At 38.8% G+C, this 20,840-nt stretch overlaps 1 protein-coding gene and 1 pseudogene across 4 annotated transcripts in view; one reads left to right on the forward strand and one right to left on the reverse strand.

The window, feature by feature from the left end:
* Positions 1-20,840, reverse strand: part of LOC120106187 (P-loop containing nucleoside triphosphate hydrolases superfamily protein) — a 36,661-nt gene that overhangs the window by 9,342 nt on the left and 6,479 nt on the right. For 3 of the 4 annotated variants that reach the window (XM_039119096.3, XM_088716563.2, XM_088716564.2), the window contains 18 exons: positions 19,790-19,870; positions 19,539-19,607; positions 19,394-19,453; positions 19,135-19,296; positions 18,225-18,281; positions 17,723-17,959; positions 17,564-17,629; positions 17,305-17,490; positions 17,117-17,221; positions 13,904-13,960; positions 13,483-13,632; positions 4,710-4,823; positions 4,538-4,624; positions 4,256-4,459; positions 3,992-4,162; positions 2,028-2,234; positions 1,811-1,900; positions 1,585-1,722 (listed from right to left, as the gene is read on the reverse strand). In XM_039119096.3, the coding sequence (XP_038975024.3) occupies positions 1,585-1,722; positions 1,811-1,900; positions 2,028-2,234; positions 3,992-4,162; positions 4,256-4,459; positions 4,538-4,624; positions 4,710-4,823; positions 13,483-13,632; positions 13,904-13,960; positions 17,117-17,221; positions 17,305-17,490; positions 17,564-17,629; positions 17,723-17,959; positions 18,225-18,281; positions 19,135-19,296; positions 19,394-19,453; positions 19,539-19,607; positions 19,790-19,870 (2,241 nt within the window). The remainder of the gene's footprint in view (positions 1-1,584; positions 1,723-1,810; positions 1,901-2,027; positions 2,235-3,991; positions 4,163-4,255; positions 4,460-4,537; positions 4,625-4,709; positions 4,824-13,482; positions 13,633-13,903; positions 13,961-17,116; positions 17,222-17,304; positions 17,491-17,563; positions 17,630-17,722; positions 17,960-18,224; positions 18,282-19,134; positions 19,297-19,393; positions 19,454-19,538; positions 19,608-19,789; positions 19,871-20,840) is intronic. The other variant, XM_088716562.2, reaches the window with a different exon arrangement.
* Positions 9,650-11,928, forward strand: LOC149768352 (uncharacterized; annotated as a pseudogene).

Here is a 20,840-nt window from a genome sequence, read left to right on the forward strand (position 1 = left end):
AAATTTGACCAAACCCTCATTGTTGTCAATATCTCCACTAATATTACATTGTAATTAGTTTACTTAAGTTTAGGCTTTTTTCAAAGCTTTCCCATACTTTAGTTTCATGTTTAACACTCTTGATCGAACAATGACAACATATTATCTGCAAATGACATATCTATCAATTTTGCACATCTCTTGAAAAATAATAGGAATAGAACTTACACTTTCACATTAGGAAAAAAGAAATCATGTGCATCAATTTGAATAAAGTGTTTTCCCCAAGGTACGCTAAACCGATACTGGTAGACGTATCGATAGCCTACCGGACCGGTTCGAGACCGGTTTGTACCGAAACCGGTCCGGTATGAACCGGTCTCTGTTTTTGTTTTTTTTTTTTTTGGTTCGCGTCCGCGCGGACGCGCCAGAGCTGGCGGCATTTGTGGCCCGCGCGAGGCGGGGAAATCGCGCACGGGGCGACTCCCAGCATGGGGAATCGAGTCCGCATGCCGTGAAAGCGCGCCGCGCGCGGTTGAACCGCGCACAGAAAAACATGGGGGGAACCTCATGCGGGTGCTCTGCCCCGAGGGAGTGCTTTCGGGCCACGTGCTCTCACACCACAGCACGTGCTATGGTTAAAAAAAAAAGGTATCGGTACGAACCGGCCAGTACGGGCCGGTACAAGACCGGTACGCAGCTGGTACGTATGCGTACCGATCGATACCAGCCCAAAAATAGTTGGAACCGGTACCCGAACAGCTAGAACCGGTATCCATGCTGTCTGGGTACCGGTTTCAGGCCGGACCGGTTCGGCAGACCATGGTTTTCACTCTATATTCTATATTTGTCAATTTCAAACATGTTCTTTTTTCAGGTTTAAAAAAAAGAGAGACCATCCATCTATAACCTGCAGCAATAGATTTTAGTTAACTATCATAAAGAGTTGAAGTATAATATTTAATGAGACAAGGTCAAAGAAACATATTGGTGCAAAATGATCTATTGGAAGATTAACCTCAATGATACAAAGAGATCACTTGAAATTTAGTGAAAGTATTAGGAAAACAGAGAAGAATGACAAGAACCCATGTTCTAGAAAATTTTCTTTCTTCCTTCAGGAAGATATACGAAGTGATCGTGCCATGGGTCTTCAAATAATTATTTCCAATACACAAAGTGATCATTGCTTGTGTCTTCACTTGAACTATAATGTTATAAATAAAGTTTAGCTTTGAGATAGAATATCTTTAGTTCAGGAGGATAAATTTTACACAGTAGACATGTTACTCTCATGTTCCATTTTTTTTGTTTTAGAAGCTTTCCCGTTGTTCTCCTATGGACAAAAATGATAAATTAATTAAAATGTCCCTTCATCTTTTAATAGATTTCACAATGATATCCCAATAGTTAATAGAATATCCATTTTGTATTCCACAGCTACAGTGAAGCTACAGTTCCCATTCTATTTCAGCATTAAGAATGTTCTTGCTTGCTCAACAAAGCTAACTCAAGCTAATAGATTTACTATACTTGACCCTAGAGTGAAACAAATTTGATGGAGCAGGGCTTAAGGTGATGCTCATAAGTCATATCTAAGAATACCTTTGATAGTTTTTCTGATAACTTGAAAATCTCATCATTGGATATCTTTAATCTCTCATTGGCCTCAGTGAAAGCTTTCTCCTTGGCTGACCATGTTGACTTTTCAGCCTCCACTTCGAGAAGGGCATCTGTAAGTTGCTGCATATCAAATGAGAATAGTTAGGCGCTATATAAAAATATATGAAAGCAGCATTCCTCTCTGAGGTACTTGGAAGGATCTGATCACCATTGCCATCTCTTCTTTCTCTTTGTACAGTGAATCAAGAGAAGCTTCCAATTTCTTGGAAAAGGATTCAGATTCATGCAACCTTTGTGTCTGCAAAATGTAGCCTATGAATTATTTGCATGAAAAAGAAAAACTAATTGAGAAAAAAGCACACTGACAATAATAAGAATGAAGAAGCTTTGCTCCAATAAATTTGAGGAGATACAATCAAGCATACCACAACAGCGACCTCCTCGTTTAACAATTTAATTTTGCTATCTGCTTCATTCAATTTGTCAGAAAAAGATTCTAGTTCTGCGTTCAAGAAGTCATTGCTTGCAAAGGCTTCTTCCTTTTCTCCAATTGCACTTATCAAAGCTTCTTTTAAAGAAGCAATTTCAGCCTCCATCTCAAAAGCGTGCACTTCGAGCTTTTGGTAGTCTTCCTAAAAGCTCAACATGAAATGTCCAAAAAAATATTGATTAAAATTTTGACTGAAGATAGATTGCATGAATACAAGGGAGCAAGCATGAGTATTAGCAGAAAGACTGAGGCTCCACAATCAACCAAGATAAGCAAGCCTCATCCTGAGTGTTCATTTACAAAAATAACCATCACTAATAGTTCTCATCAACCTTGTCATGGTGGCTGTGTGCTTGGACACTAGACGTATCTGAGGCCACCATGAATGGTTTCCCACACACAAACACTACAAACTTCGATATTGGATCAAGATTAAAATCTATGCAGCCAGATCCTTATAACATGATGGGGCCATGAGACTTGCACCAATCTAAAATCAGATGTATGTACAAACCATGACGCACATCCATTAAAATACAAAAAATCATAACTCCACTATCAAACATACCACAGGATCCTAACATAAAATATAATTTTCTTATACTTCTCATATAAAAAACATGCCGATGCTAATGTGGAAGTGGGATATATCAACTGCACCTTCTCAAAAAATCAAATTGAACTATAAAATATTGAATAATTGTTCCCAAAAGGTTATTTTATCCAAAATGCTATACCCAATCTCAAGCCTTTCAGTAAGCTGAACAACCATGGAAGCTCAACAATTTCTACTATTGGAGTTAAAACAACAATGATATGCATTTTTTATTTTTTATGTTTTATTTATGACTTCAGTATATACTTTACTGAGTTTGGTATAGATTTTGTAGGTTATAATATACAGTTGAAGCGTTCCTAATTGTCAGTGAGCACTTGAACAAAATGTACACCATGTGTACCTCGAGACATCTTATGATATTGATAATACAAATGAAGTCAAAGATGATCCGGTGACTGTATTATGTTTCCGGGGCAGTTGCTGGCAATAGACTAGGGTGCTCGGATATTGTCAGATAGCCTTAGGTTACTCCAATAATGAGTACCACCAAAAGCCATCATGGCACTTTTAAAAACTGCGGGAAGAAATTAGTAGAAACTTCTGTAACATCATAGAAGGTATATCAGGTTAAAGCTTTCAGAGCTGACCAAAATAAACCTTAATACTAGAATACTTCAAAACACAAAAAGGGAACTTCATCACATAAACCTACAATACTCAAATAGCTTCTTCCTCAGCAAACCCTCAGTCTATTGTCCTTATTTGAACAGAAGTGAAAAAGGGAAATACATGTATATCATATCCATAATCTAAATTTTTTATTATAAAATGCTTACACCGGTCGTTTTGTACAGATGATGGATATAAATTTGGGTTGTTGGCCTCCAAAGCAGCTGATATTTATATTTATACTTAACTCTTGTTCTTAGAGAACAAAATTAACAAAGTCTGACTGAAAACAACACTATCTGTTTCATTTGATGCGTTGAACATTAAATTACTTATTACTTTCAAGAAAATCTACTCAAACAATATAAGGAACATAAGTGAGTTCCAACAGCCACAACAGCTGAAATAATATATACTGCTGGAGAATATACCAACTAGCTAGCCTTTACGCTTGATATGTTTTGTACTATTTTGAGAAACAGATCATGATTAAATTACAAATCTGTTGCAAAATGAATTTGGGTAGCCTTGCCCAACAAGCTCAACAAGTCTTTTGCTGGGTGAACAAAAATATTGGACTAATGTACCATTTCATATGTAAAATGACAGATCACAGACCTATAGAACAATTTCAAGATTCAGTCCTACCATTCGAAATCAGTAAACCTCACCTGGAGAGCTTGCTCGACTGCACTGTTAACTCCTTTTGGCTTAGTAAAATCAGTTGATTTTGACTCACGCCTTCTATCAATGAGAGAATCACGCTTCCGAATATCACGATCAAGAATAGCCCTCTGACTTTGCAAGTGTTTTATCTCCCGTTCAGCTTGTGCTTTCTCACTCTGTGGACAGATTTTTTTTTGGCAACATAAACAGGTCAACACCAAGCAAATGATTGGAAAAGGAGTAGAGAGAAACGGCAGGGGCTAAAAAACCTCAAGTTTTATTTTATCCTTGATGGCATTCTTGAGCTTGGACTCTGTGTCTTTCAACTTCATTTTGGTCTTCTCAAGCTCCTTTCGCAGGCTTTCCTTTTCCTTTGTTAAACAAGAAGATGATAAACATGATACTTCTTTCTGGAGACCAAGGACTCGACAGAGGAGCTCATCCTTCTCCAAATCATGTTGAAGACCATGCTCCTGACAAATCATCAAAAACCTTACCATAGCACAATTTTATCAAAGAAAAGAAATGAGGATAAATAGATAGTCACTAACAGCCATAGCCTTCTCGCGGTTATCCAGATCAGATTTAAGCTCCTGGATTTGTTTCTGTTGATCAACAGATTGATTGTGCAAGAGGTTCTGCATTGAGCCAAATCATTGTGTCAAGACCTAAAAATTTCGTTTAACAAGTAATGAGCCAAATCTCGAGATATTTCAATTACACCTTTTCTAGCTCAAGTTCATCAATTCTTTTCCTCATAAATCTGCATACTTTCTCATGCCCGCTAATGATGGACTTGAACCGCACCACATCTTCACTAGCAAATGACTTGAGTTCCTTCATAACATGAACAAGGTTAAGATAAACATAAAACCTGGAAAAGCATGCAAGATAGACCTCTAAGAAATTTTTAGATAGCTAACACAACCAAATTGGCTATATTGATAATGTGAAGCTATAGACAAGAAAAGGTAAACTGGGAATGACAGGGGGAACACAAAGATTAGGTGGACTATATTGAAAAGTTCATGCCATAAACAACACAAACCTTTGAGAAGCTTATGAAGAAAGCAATGCCAGCTTCTGTCATGAAGCTAAGAACATGGAGAAAGAAAGCAACTATATTTCTCTTAGCAGGAACAGTTGTATGCGACTTAATTACATCTAGGATCACAGAAGTCAATCACTGTGCCCTAACAGGGACATGCATGTTCTAAACCACTGCTCTCTCTTGATAAGACCTCAAACCATTAACTCACAATTTTGTACCAAACCATTTATTCTTATGCATGATCAGAATTGTGCACCTCCTAGAAGATAACAATGTTAATCAACATGCATCATATATGTAATCTTATGTATCAACACAAGTTAAAACAGCATGTTCAACAGATTTTCCCAAATTTAGTAGCAGTAATGAAAATTAGAAAACCAGAACTAGCACAGAACAAAAGCTACAATGTCCAATGATGTTAACAATTTGGCCTCTTAGTTGATCTGAGCAACAGAAATATGAAGGTAAGCATGTAAGAGCTAGTACCTATTATTAAAAAAAAAAACAAGAGGGTAACTACAATTCAAGATGTTTCTTAAACATCAGGATCAAACTTGAAGAGTTATCAATCATTAGAATCTCCAAAAGAAAAACGTCCTCAGCACATCTGATGTGGTGCAAAGGCACCAGGAAGGGAGCGAGGGAGAGAGGGAGGGAGACAGAGACAGAGAGAGAAAAGAGAAGAGAAAGAGAGAGAGAGCTGACAGCAGGTTCCAGATGTCTGAACCTTCAGATGGCACTGAGCTAGCCATCCAGAAGTTGATCGCATGCCAGCATCAGTGTTTGTCAGGAAATAGTGCAAATTCAATGCCAAAACAACTGATGATGGATGACCAGCCATCAAAATATCCAAATGGTGCCCCTTTCCACCATCAGAAACAAAAGTACAGCAACAAGTTGCCGATGAAGAGCAAGCCCATTAGGAGAAGAATTAGTAAATCTGACAAGACTTTCCTTGCCATGTAAAATTTCTAACAGCGCAAGTTATATGATCATAAACCTGATTCTATGATCAGAAACCCGAATCTGCCATAGTGCTTAGTCCCGGAAATTTGTTTCGAAGTAGAATTTCCTCCTCATGTTATTTCAAAAGTTAAAACTTAAGGAAGAGTTTGAAAGCACCCATCAATCTCAATGTAAATGGTCCTACAGCCAATGAATGCACATGTACTCTTCATATTTTTACACATCAATAATTTTCTTCTCCTTAGTTCTTCTCAAATCTCTTGCACTACGTGATGCTGCATGATAAATTCATGGTGCATATGGAGTCAAAAAGGGGAGCTTGGTACAATGCCAAATAACTTTGAACAAAGCGCTATGAAGACCTAAGGTGTGACATTGAAGGTTCAATAGGATGTGAGATCCGATGCCTTCAATTATCTTGAATCATTAGTTTATTTATAAAATCCTAAAAATACATTACTTTTATTCATTGATTTTGCATTTTTTACTTCCAATTAGTTTCTCGTTTCTTTTGTGATTTATTTTCATGGTGTTTCTTCTGATCACACTGCAAGATAAGAGATCCGTACCATTACGTACATTAACATCAGGGGACAGTTGAAAATTTTGAATATATTAAGAAGCATTCAAGAACCCCCCCCCCCCCCCCCCCCCCCCAAAAAAAAAAAAAAGAAAAGAAAAAAAAGAAAAAAGCAGCTTGAAAGCTAGTTCTCCATAGGAAGTCATAGCACAAAGCTAAATGGTAAGAATGATTTATAAACCATTTTGATCAATCTAGAATGAAACACCTTGACACTAGAAATTGTTGCCTTCAATGACCTATTGAAAACACCAGTAACAAGCAAACTTGCATTATGGCAGCAAATGACTGGTAAAATACTGAAATATAACCAACAAACCTTGTCCTACTGACAAGACACCAGCTTCAAGCATAATTATTTGCATTCTTTTAGAACAGGGGAAAAAAATTCTTCAAATCCTAGCCATAATGTTGCATAAAAGTTTTATCACATCCTCCTCCTCTTTATGGACCCTTCTGGGCAAGTCCAAGCCTCTATGCCAACTACGATCTCCATAGCTACATTGCACATGCCAATATCATTTCTCAGCTGTTAATGACTTCCCTACGTTGGTTAAAGAATGAGCTTCCTCCAATAGCATACCTAAGATATTACACTGGAAACATCATATCAGCTGTCATTAAGAACTACATATGTCATCTTTCTCGACTCTTTACCTTTAACTTCATCAGGCAATTTAGAAAAATCACATTCGAAGACTGTTGTAGTGGTATTATACAGGCTATTGGAATGTGCCTCTTTTAAAGATTTGTAATCTCATTTAAAATGAAAAAATAAATTGGTATTTTGACCTCGTTGACCAAGTTTAAACAATTCTAGTTTCCAGGTCATGAGTCCAGGGTTCGATCATTGGTCAACCATGAGTTGACCACTAGATGACGGTTGAGGTAATTTTAACCCGATTACTTGCAATCTCTTTTCATGCCTGCATGGAATAACAAGAAATGTAAATTCTTGGTGTTAAAACCCTTAATCTTGCATCAAAAAAAAAACCCAGGACCCTAACCTTAGATTAAGATAATTGTAGAAAGGATATGGGAGAGGGAATGAGAAACCCTGAATTAGGAAATTCATCTTTGCTAACTCAAATACAACTAACTAAAATGTATTTCATATTTTCTGCATAACAAAAATCAGAAAAATGTCACCAAATTTAAGGCACATTATAGAGGACATTCTCTTTAGAGTAAATGTTTCACCCTAGCCTAGTGCAGACAATTTTGTGGTGGTTTACCGGTTTTGAACCCAAGATACAACGAACTAGTTCCAGATAGCCTTAATGTGCACTTTAATAATACAAATCAAGGGTGAACTTTATCTAGTCAAGCACAAATGCTTATATAAATAGTACAAAGAAAAAGCCTAATATCAGTGGGACAAAATGGGTACTCTCACAAACTTCTCATAATGTGTGCCTAGGATACACAATGCCTCAACGGGTGGTTTAAGAGTTTTAAGAGTATCCCACCATGCAACTCTTTCATAAAGGGCTGCACCATTTCATAATTAAAAGTCGGAAGAAGATTGGATTCAACTCCTGGTATGATGGCCACCATATATCCTAGAGATGTGTCCCTTTGAGACCTCCAAAATAAATTTAACACAAAACATAATAAAATTATGAACTACAACTAATCCAGCAAACATGTCAATAGAAACATATCCCAGATACCCTAGCATCATGAGTATAAAAAGAAGGTATCATTTTGAGGAGTGAAAACTAAAGACTGATTAAGCATATCTACATTTTTCAAATGATTAATGATAGTATTTTTAAAACAATAAATTATGGGTCAAAAACATTAGCTTCAAGGGAGGGCGAGAAATGTAAATTATTAAAGAGCGTCTCAATGCACGGGACCCCCACAATTGCAGGGTCTAAGAAGGGTCAAATGTATGCAACCTTACCCTCATGTGCGCAGAAATTGTTTCCGTGTTTTGAACCCATGACACCAGGGTTTGCTGAACCGACCTGTACCGGTCGGTTCAGCCCGTATCAGACCGGTGCCAGTCGGCACCGGTCCGGTACGGGGGTGAAAATCGGTTCCGACCCAAATTGGGTCGGAACCGGTCGGTTTTTGCCTCGTACCGGTGCGAACCGAGCGGTTCGCACCGGTTCGAGGCAATGGGGGGCAGCGCGTGGCTATTCGAGGCAATAGGGAGCAGCGCATGGCCGTAGCCACGCACTAAGTGCCAGCGCTGTGGCACTTTCGAAAGTGCCACAGTGCCTTAACGGGTGGTTTTTTCGGATGATTTCCACCCTGCCACGCGCTGTGGCACCATCAAAAGTGCCACAGCGAAGAGTAAATGGCGGCATTTGAAAGTGCCATACGCTTTGGCACTTTCAAAAGTGCCACAGCGCTGGCCATTTACTTCACCCGTAGCGTGGTTATCTTAGCATTTGTTCGGCTATAAAAGCCGAACAATTCATCAGCCAAAGCCAGAAATAAGATGAAAGGAAAGGCAGAGACAAAGGAGGAGGAAAAGAAGAGAAAGGCAAAGACAAAGGCGTGAAAAAAAATTAGAAAGGTCAGAGAGCGTCGTTTTTCTTCAAGAAAAATCCAGCAAAAACTAAATAAGGTAAAATTTTTTTCCCCTACATTGTTTTTTTAATATTTCATTTAAATTGCTTAAAAAAATTAAGTCAAAAATTGCCAAAAAATAGGAAATGATTAAATGATTCCATTTCGTCTTGAATTTTTTATATGTTGTCGATATATGAACGATGTTAATGGTGACATTAACTTTTATTTTTACAGAATTAATATAATTTATAATTTAATTAAAAAATTTTAAAATTAATTTTTAATTAAAAATAATTTAAAATTTAAAAAAAAATTAATGTGGTCGTAGGAATGGAGCCATCAAGGAGAGGGCAACTCCAAGAGCGTAATATTAGCTGGGAGCATGGGAAGATGCTCAATAAACGGCACTAGTTCCAGTACAATTATTGCCACAAGTGCTTTAAGGGAGGAGGGGTAACCAGATTAAAGCAGAACCTAGCCGATAATTCTCGTGAGATATCTGCGTGCTCGGAGTGCCCACCGAACATCCGTCAGCTGATGAGGAAAAATTTCGCTGAGATCAAAGCAACCAAGGAGAGGGCTGTGAAGCAGAAAGCGGAGGTGGAACGCCAAGCTGCAGAAGCACCTTCCTATCACTTCATGGAATCACAGGAGGTCGAGGGTCCAGATAAGGAGGAGGCACAGATCCAGGCTGCCATGCGGGCGAGTCTGGATGATCGGTGGCAGCAGGAGGAGGTGGCGAGGCATCGGGCTCGATTTGGGCTCTCGTTTTTCGAGTCAGGAGCCGGTTCTGGTGGAAGCAAATAAGATCCAAAGTTTCAAAGGACAACCTCAATCAGGGAGGACGAGGGCAGAGGACGTGGCCGGATTGCATCTATCCTGCATGGTTTTGGTAGCTGAAAGAAGTCTTCTGGAGGGATTCCACCAGGAGCGTCAATCCATGATGTAGATCCGCATGCCTTCCCCAGGAGAGATTCGAAGCAGCAAAGGATAGACACAATGTGGAAGAAGGAGAAGAAGAAGGATATGCGGCGAGCTATTGGATCTTGGTTCCACTTCAGCCACATCCCAGCGAATGCTGCAGACAATACATACAAGTCTGCCATTTCCGCCATACAGTCTGCCGGTCCTGGTGTCGATCCTCCAGACCCGAAAGACATCTACGGTGAGCTTTTTGACAACAATAAGGAAGAGCTACAGAATTGAATTGGCTCATATAAGAGCAACTTGCCCACATGTGGGCTTACTCCGATGTGTGATGGTTGGACCGGTCCGACAAAGCGGGCCATCATCAACTTTCTGACATACTGTGATACGGAGACCTTCTTCCACAAGTCAGTTGATGCTTCGGATAAGGTGCACAACGCCTCATACATCCTCAGACTTATGGAGGAGGTGATTGATCAGATTGGAAAGGAGAATGTCGTGCAAGTCGTCACTGACAATGGGCCGCAATATAAGTTGGCTAGGGAGGTCTTGATGGAGCGGCGACCACAAATTTTCTGGACCCCATGTGCTATACATTGCATCGACCTCATCCTGATGGATATTGGAAAGATCCGTAGGATGCAACATATAGTGAAGATAGCCCAACGCATCACCAGGTATATTTATAGCCATACTTGGGTTCTTTCATTAATAAGAAAGTATACATGAAGAAAGATTTTTAGACCAGGAGTCACACGGTTTGCTACGAACTACATTGTACTTAATAGCCTTATCGAGAAAAAAGGAGCCCTACGTCAGATGTTTGTCAGTTCCGAGTGGCAGAAAAGTAGATATGCCCAGGCCAGCACTGAAGGAAGCAGGATGGAAGACTTGGTAAGCAGACAGTCATTCTGGCAGCAGGCCAATGCGATAGTCAAGGCTATCAAACCATTATATGAAGTGCTGCGGGCCATGGATAGCGAGAGGTACCCTCAGATGGGCTTTTTGTATCACATGATGGAGAAGGCAAAGGCTCAGATCATGGAGGCAAATGTAGCCCATGCCCACGAGTACATCAACATCATTGAGCGGCGGTGGGAAGCCCAAATGGGTAGGAAATTGCATCTAGCAAGTAAGCAATAATATTGATAATTATACTGATTGATATATTTGTATAATTATACTAAGATGGTGTCATCTATGTGCAGCATACTACCTGAATCTCCAATTCCAGTACGAGAGTGGAATTGGTATAGATGATGAACTTTTGATGCTTTGCATAATGTTATTTATAAGATGGAGCCTGATCCAGAAGTCGCCGCGTCATGTATAGAAGAAGTAACTATGATTTAGTAGCATATGTAGATATATCAGATCTTATATTATTAACATACTACAACAAGCTTCTTTTCACAGATCAAATTATTTAGAGAGGGCAGCCACAGCTTTGGACAACGACCAGCTGTCGTGAGCAAGACAACTATGAATCCAGCTACAATACAAATCTGCGAGACATTTTTGCAGCTGAATTATCTTCAACTATGAGGCCATCATATATGTAAAATATAATTATCTTCAATATTTTTGCAGCTGAATGGTGGATTCATTTTGACGGATCCGCAAAAAATCTTAAGCGGATAGCTATCCGGATCCTCTCCCAAACGGTCTCCTCAAGTGGCTGTGAGTGCAACTGATCCACCTTCGCCCTCATCCACAGCAAACAGAGGAACCGTTTGACATAAAAGCGCCTCAATAACCTAGTTTATGTGCACTACAATCTGCGGTTGAGGCTAAAATGCATTCAGGAGGAAGTGGAGCTCAAGTATGCAGATCCCATCTATAAGACTTTTACATATGACGATGATAATCCTATGCTCGACTGGCTTTAGGCCCAGCAGCAAGAGCCCGAGCTAGATAACCAGGATCGCCTCGACGACCAGCCAGCATCATAGCCACCGAGGCTATGGTCGATCCACAGCAATGGCCTGAGCGCAACATTCCACACACTCCTACAGCTGATAGGACGTGGCTAGAGGGGAGCCAGTCACCGCATGACTGGTACGACGCTCCCGTTCAGAGAGATGATCCTCTCATGCGAGGACAAGGATGCTCTAGTACCCAGTCGACTCGATCAGGAGGGCGTCAATCCCAGCAAACGAGAAAAGAAAATGAAAGGGCCCCAATGAAGAGTATCGAGGAGACTTGGACCAGCAGCGATGAAAGTTCTGATGGTGATGGATCTACTAGCCATAGAGGGAGTGGAGGACAGTATGGTACTACTTATGAGACATAGCCGGAGGAAGGTTTTCGATACACCGGTAAGTCTCAGTTTATGCATGCTACACAAGATACGGAATACGGTAGACCGTCTGATATAGGCCGGTCAGATACCATTGCATATCAAAGAAGGGCTCCTCGAGGTTGTTCAGGAGGCCAGGATGCAGCTACAGATGACCTCCCATGTGGAGTCGGATCCATTCATGTATCAAGTTCCAAGTCTTCCTATTATCCGCAGCCTCAGCCAGCCTATAAATATGGTGCATCAGAGTCATCTTCCGGTAGCTACTACCCTGCGCAGCCCGAAGGATCTTACGGATCGGATTTTGGTGACGGCATATTCAGATGGGCCCCTTCACAGCCATATTATCAAAACATCTCTCAGAGCCAGAGCTTCAGTGAGAGATCCGAGAGTTCTTATGATCCGACGTGCATTCCTCGAGAATTGAGCATACAAGACTACAACGCCGCTTGGTTAGAGGGATGGGTTGATCTGCCTCCATATTATGTTGATGATCCAGATATCGACGAGAAGCATCGCCACTCGACCCGATTTTAGATATCTGCGAGTGTTTTAAATGTATGTAATTGATTGTATCTTAATTTGAAGATATTTTATGTTCTTCATCTCATTATTTGAATCATTTGGAAGTAATAAGTTGCATCATCTAGTTTTAACCTTAAACCTAAATATAGAAACATCAAAAAAATATCCAAAAGTGAGAGAACTCCACACAAAAAAAAACGATGATGGGGTCGAAACCAGGCCGAACCAACCCCATCGGTACAGTATCGGTTCAATTCAGCACCGGTACCGTACCGTTACCGAAGCCGACCGGTATGTCGGTACGTTCGGTACCGCGTACCTTGCATGACACTAAGAACATAATGGAGCAACCTTGCAGTTGCAGCAAGGCCCGCCCTCGACAAAATGTAAATCATTAGACAAGATAAAGCGCTCAAAATTTCAGCATTTGGAGTCGATTTCATATTAAGGCAAAGGCAGCTATCTGTACCTTATTTTATTGACAGAACATATATCCACTCTTCTGATTCCAACAATTTCAAATGGAAGAACTTGAATATGTGTGCATGTGCATGTGTGCTTGCGCGTGGTGTGTATGCGTGTATAATAGACTGAGACAGCAACTAGAATTACATGTTACCAGTAAAAATTTTGATAGGATGGAGAAGTTTTGCAGGAGTTCTTCAACAATGGATGCAATATTATCATCCATGTTTCTTGAATGATCAACTTGCAATGCTATATCTTGGATTTCCATTGAAATCTTACTGGATGAATCAACTTTACTTTCCTGAAACATGCCATGTGAATAAAAGTTTCATCCAATAAGAACCTTGAAACAATCTTATGAAGTATACATATCCCAACAAAAAAAAAGCACAATTTTATGAAGATATTTGAAGAATTCATAAGGGTTTAATAAATAAAACAAGTAAAAATTAATCATTTGAATCATTTGATGGTATGAATATAACATAAAATTACAGATAGGCAATGAGATACTTGTTGTTCATGTGCCACTCTAGAATATAACATAAAATTACAGATAGGCAAGGAGATACTTCTTGTTCATGCGCCACTCTAGCCTCTTCACGTGCATTTAGAGCCTCTTGATGGAGCTACATGCAAAAAAGGAGACAATGATTGATGGCATATCAAACATTTGATTCAAACAACTTACAATCATATGTGACAAGAACATACATTGGTTTCAAACTGATCGGAAGAAATAATAGAGAGCTCCCATACCCAATGGCAGATGATAAAGTAGTATAAAACTCAGTAAGAACTGTATGCAACATCAACTTTTCTGTTAAGGGATCTAGTACAAGCTAGAAAGAAAGTTATTACAGGTTCATTCTTAATGTTCAATCAGTAATGAAACCTTAGCAAATCTACACTATACACAATTCTATTAGTTTCAAAACAACTGCAAAGAAAGAAAAAAAAGATTGTTTCAGAGGATCACACAAGGATATAAGGAATTATTCTGCACACTGTTTTATGGCCCATATGTCTGAACTAGAAAAAAAAACAGTTCTATCAAATTGAACCATGTTTGACCAATATGCAAGATGCATAATGTGAACTTCCACTGCCATCAAGGCATTGATTTTATTGAAAACTAAATACACCCAAACAGTTTGCCATTGGACAAGAAACCTATGAATCCTCATTTTCAACCCTAAACATTTCCAACAACGTTCAACTTCCCAAAGAAGCAATGGCATTTGACTTGACAAGAAAGATTGAAATTGGTTCACTTAAATATTATTAGAAGAGTATGACAAGTAATTCTTCTTCCAACAGAAAAGACTATTATGATGGATAAAAACCTCAAAAAACAAGACCCAGCTAATGCATGCCCAAGGTCATGATCCTTCACTTGCACATAAAACAGAATAAAAATTAGCATAATACATGATGACAGAGCAAACAACTGAGATAGAACAATACTACATGGAAAATCTTTGATGCTTAAGCAAATGAGAGAGACAATAAAGACAACTCAACATAAGGGAATATTAAGGTAGGAACTGCCACAAAAATACATGTTTGTGCAAGGTCAGAAGAACCGGTACCGGGCACCGTACCGGTTCTCTGGTGGCACGAGTCGGTACGGGCCCACGCTGTACCGTACCGGTCCTATACCAACAGAGAAGAGGGCGACGCAGACCGTCGTGGGAGAGAGGAAGAGAGAGAGAGAGAGAAGGGAAAGAAAGAGAGGAAGAGAGGAGGACGCCAGCGAAGGGTCGTGAACGCCGGCGGAAGGCCGATGAAGGGTCGCGAAGCTGGCGGAAGGCCGGCGAACGCCGGCGCCTAGGCGGGAGGCGAGGCTGCAGCCGCTTTCTCTGTTTCAAACGAAACAGAGGTCCGGCCGAGCCTAAAAAAATCACAATTTTTAAGTAAAGTCGGCAAGCGATTTTTTTAGGCCTCCTGCCCAGGCACCAGCCTCCCTCCCTCTCCCTCTCCCTCCCTCCCCCGCTCGCTCTCTCTTTTCCTCTCTTTCCTTCTCCTTCTTTGCCTCTGGCAACGGATTTCATTTTCATTGTCGGAACCGTACCAGTGAGCTGCCTGTATAGCTTGGAACGATTGGAACCGCCCGATTCGGGACAGTTCCGCCGACCCCGTGTTTATGCATGTTGACCCAATCAATTGGTCTCCTTATACACAACATTTTAATAATGTTTTAGATACCGGTGCTTTGTGGATCTTAGTAACCAAAAGCGGAAGCGGGTTTAGAAGTGGTTTCTGATGCAGAGATATGGAGCAAATCCCTCAAAAAAGTTTAGAATAAGGAAACACAGAGGAACAGATGCAAGGACAAGTTTGTTGAAGTGGGTATAGCACCCTAGCTAGAAGTTTCTTGCTCCTAAGTTATGGACACACAAAAATCGAAAGCTAAGCACGACACTTCATACAAAATAGCCCTTTTGAAGCTCTTTAGCGATGCTTCCTTTAAGATTGCAGCGATCAAGTTGATCCCTACAAGGTATGCCGATGAATGACAGTGGACGAATTGATTATGGCAAATTTCTACTAACATGAAAAACGTAATCGTATATCTATACCCATGATCCCTAGACTTCATTTAGTAGATTGTATCGCACTTCCAAAAATCTGACAGGGTCATAAGTTAGATGAAACCCATGAACCTCATAGTAAAATCTGACAGGGTCATAAGTTAGATGAAACCCATGAACCTAATTTGCACCTTGCCGAAGAGAAAGGAGAGAAGTCTCCTCATTTCATGAATCTAATTTTCACCGTGCTGAAGAGAAACAAGAGAAGTCTCGCCATTTCATTCAACAAAACTGAGTAAAGGATCACAATCTAGCTACTTGTTATGGTTGTTTTAAAACCTTAGATGAACAGTAACTATCATAAAAAATAATAAGTAAATGCTAGCAACATAGTGCGATTTGTATAACAGTAATTCCTTACGAGAATAATTAAGCATGGGATAATAGTGACTACATTTTTTATCAGCATCAAGATAGACGCTGCGTTCAACAAGATCTCCATTTTATAGCATGTTGGCATTTTCATGACTTTCACAGGATCACCAGTTTCAATTATCTATGCACAAACTTCCTAGGTCCTGCTAATATGCATTTTTCACAGGGGGTGTATTAGCTGCTTTGAGTCAACCATGTAGTGGCATTTAATAGATTGTAGTATGATAAAAACTTGTTTGTTACATGTAACACAACTTACAACCTGCATTCTATTTCCGACATCATTCATGACCTAATTCTGTGATTGAAGGTTCAGGATTACAGATCTATAGTGCATGATGATACCAATTTTTAAGGAGAGTATTAGACTTAATGAATTAATAACTGCTTTGCTTAACAATACAAAGTAACAACTAAAACTACTACAATATATATTTATAATATAAAGCTTGATGAGAAATGCATGCATGGATGATATAACATGCCAAAGCAAAATAACACAGAGACAACAAGGATGAGAAAATTGAATATGCATAAACCATTGATATGGATAAAGAAAAAAGGCCAATATTCACTGCAACTCAAAAATCATGAGACTTGGCAATTCAGGCAATCCAACTCATTGTCCAGGTCAAAACAACCTGGAACAGGCCTGCTTATTATGAGCAATTTAGGTAACTCATTTTCTGGAAATTGAACTACACCAACTAAAAACTGCAACAAGCAAAAGAAGTTTTGCATCACAAGATAATCTTGTATTTGAAAGCCTGGTGGAATAAATAAAGTTAGATTCTAGAAAAATTTAACTGATTTTACCTCTTCATACTTCTCCCTGAATGAAGCATTCTGTTCAGTTGCCAACTTCATAACATTATCCAAATTTCTCTGCATTGCAACCTTCTCCATTTCTAGTGATTTAATCTGCATGAAACAAAAAAATAGTGTAATCATAATACAGATTTAAGATCTTAAACTTGAATAATGTACTAGACTTATAAAGAGACCTGATCCTGGAGTTGTTTGATCACAAAAATTGCTTCTGACTCTCTTGCAGTTAAGCTTTTACTTTCACAAGATGCACTCCCACTTATTTGACTCACTGAAGAGATGAAACTTGTCTTTCCAGGAGTGCTTTCTGATTCCACAAACTTACTGGTTGTGCTTTCAGATTCACCCTCCTTATTCCTTTTCTGCATGGAAGTGCTGTTCTATTTATAAGCAAACGGATACAGCATATAAGCAGAGAAGGGGGAGAACGAGAACCTGGGCATCATATACTAAAATGTTGTCCTCGTATTCTGCATGATTTACTGCCAATTCACTACCTCCCTGTAAGTAATGTAGGCAATTGAATGTCAAACTTCTAGATCAAATGGAGGAAAACAATGAAATGATAAAAGACACCAGAAACGAGCCATCCACCTTGACATGCATTTTCCTTCTGCTGGTAACATGCAACAAAGCATGTGCATCAGGAAGAAGAAAATCCTTGCATTCATTTTCATTCTCAGCGCCATCAGGTAAGCAGGCATCACCATTATTTTCATCCATTGCAGCTTCATTTTCATGCATTAATTCTTCAAAAGGAAGTGGCAAACCCATATCTCGCTCGTGTCTAATGGACTCTATAATACTAGCTGCCTGATCTGGAGTGTGGACCTGAACTTGAAGTATGCATTGTTTAATTTCTAAAATTGTCTTCCTAATTAAAAAGCTTTTCACTTAAAAAATAATTCAAATGGAATTCATATAAGATTATAAGAAGTATAAATGAAATCATTTAAAGGGACTACTCTTAACTGTGGAAGTCTAAACTCCCAGAAACAGGAGGATGAAGAACCAAAGATCAAATGTGCATTGGAAAGTGATTAGGTTACACTGTGATATATCTTATACAACAGTGGGTGCAATGATAAGTACTTACCTCATTCGTACCTTTCCTGGAAGAGGGTCCTGGGCACCATGTAACCCGTCTTTTATTCTGCAAATTAAGAAAAGGTAATAGATAAAATGCCAAAGTTGATGTACAGAAAAACATGCCATGTGAGAATTGATGCTGATAGGAGAACATTGCAGAGAATCAGTACACATCCAAAACAGTTGATTTGTTAATTTCATATAGTTGGGCTAAGAATATTGATAATGCAGAACATATACTTCATAATAAGACAAGCTACTAACAATCTAAAAAATATCTTAGGTGTATCCAGGTCAGCTGAGTCATACAGAAATATAACAGGCAATGCCAAAGATAAGTACTGCCACTATTAATCAGGTTAGAGATTTTAGAATTATTTTATGAACGGGCACGTGCATGGTATCTTGCAAAAAGAAAAGCACACCTGAAACCAAAGAAGGAAACAAAAAGAAGAAAAACAAAGGAATACATTAACCTTAAAATAGAGTGGTCATAAAACATACTGGGAGAAAATTGTTCTGCATTAAAAATTATAAGCCATTAGAAGAAAAGATGTTTCATCAGATAGTGGCCTAGCATTAAATCCACCATATACCTAATTAATGAAGAGGGCATTGAAACTCTTATCTCATTTTATTTTGTTAGAAAAAAAGGCTGGAAAAAGGAGACTAAATTTCTCATCTATAACATAGGAATAAATTAACAGTCACACAAGGAAATTAGGCATTATCGTAGCTTGAGCAAGAGAATGAAAAGCTGGTCCAAGAAACAACCACATGGTCAATAAGTGAACTAAAAAATGAAAAATGACAATTATCTAAAACTATAATAATATAAAATGATTAGAAAATTCACATTCATAGAACTGATGATGGATCATAACATGCAAGCATTTAGAGAGCAGAAAAACAGTAACCTTACTGAGGTATGTTCTCTTCTCATCCCTTTCCGAACATAAAACCAATGAACTAAGATTTGCAATTTTCTTTGCTTGCTCTAGCAATCTCCTCTCACGGTCATCTTTAGCTTTCTTCTCCTCTTCCAACTCTAAAGCAATCCTCTCCTTCTCAAGCTCACTCTAAAGAACATGTCTGACTTAAGAACATGTGTAGCAACAAACAATAGAGTTGTCTTTTTAGAGAAGAAATATTAAAAAAGTTAAGACAATCACTGACCTGTAATAGTGTGTTTCGTAGGTTCAGAATTTCTTCCTCCAAATGCTCTGAGTGAGAGCTCTACAGTTTTTTAGAAAAAAAAATGCTTATCATGAAGGGTCTGAATATTTATACGAAAAAGTCATACCAAAGCAACAACACAAACCAGCAGTTTTGCTCGAAGCTCCTCAATTTCTTTTCTCTGGCGCTTTAATAAAGCAGCATCCGTCAAAATCTGTTAATGAACAGAAAATGTAACCCATGGTTGTGTTGATAAACAGTTTGATACATCAAAAATGGAAACAGCATAAATGCATATAGAAAAGCTAATTCTCTTCAAAGAAAAACAAAAAACACGAAAATTTAGTAGTGCATGAAAAATTAAAGTGACGAAAATAAATTGAACAAGAGAATGACCTCATTAACGCATGCACAATTTGTAACACGCAAAGCTCTACTTGCAAACTGGAGAGTGTTTTTTGTCTCATCTGTATGAACCTGCATTAAAAAAACCAACTTAAAGAATAGAAACTGCTTCAACTAACATGACAACCTAAACAGAACCAACCAAGAAACTAGAGACACAGTGAAGTCAAATAATATCGACAAATGTAGAAGATCTTAGTGCCCTTGGTGTAGAGCCACTATTATTTGAAAAATTCAGTTGTCTCACTGTTACTATTTTAAACAATTGACACTATCCCAGCATACATGTCTACTCATGAACCATTTCTGTATGACTTTCTACATTTGTATATCTTTCTTGTTACCCCTTAAATTACATCGCTTAGAACCCTTTTATATGGTCCTTAAGCCATAATCCTCCACGGCATGCCTCATAGTTTGAATTTCAAAAATGTTTTCATATCATGAACCAACATTATACTATTTGCAATAGCGTACTTCAGGATACCAATAATAAACTCATCAACTATGACTTTCCTCTTTGAGATTTTGTTCACATTCAGACCAAGCACTAGCCCTTGACATAGGCTCATCTCCACTAGAAATCTAAAAACTTACTTGGCTCATGACAAATGCTCTAGATATTTATCAGTGCTCCAACATAGTCTTAAGAACAATGCCGCCATGGAGCTACACTGATGTAACTCTTGCACGGTTTCGAAGGCCAGGTGGGCCCTAATAATAACAAGCAATAACATATTCCCAACGATTCGATCATGTCATTTATGCACACTTCAGTTCATTAAAGGCCACCAATTTATCTCTGACCGTATTCCGGTATTCTAGCAAAATATCATCAAACTCACAAGACCTATTTTCAGCAATCACCAAAAAGTTTGCCTAAATCTGAGGAGGCTAGACTCTTGAAAAATTTCATGAGGGGAACCATGGTGTCACATGTTTCCCTTGGTATGAAATTCTGGCTAGCTACTTCCTAGATGATGAAAGCGACAAACTTCAGGACAATATTATATATAAATGCAGCATATCTTCATTAACATCC

Source organism: Phoenix dactylifera, chromosome 2, assembly GCF_051530095.1.
Source record: "Phoenix dactylifera cultivar Ajwa chromosome 2, Ajwa_hap1_PhDact_Kaust_v1.1, whole genome shotgun sequence".
NCBI lineage: Eukaryota > Viridiplantae > Streptophyta > Magnoliopsida > Arecales > Arecaceae > Phoenix > Phoenix dactylifera.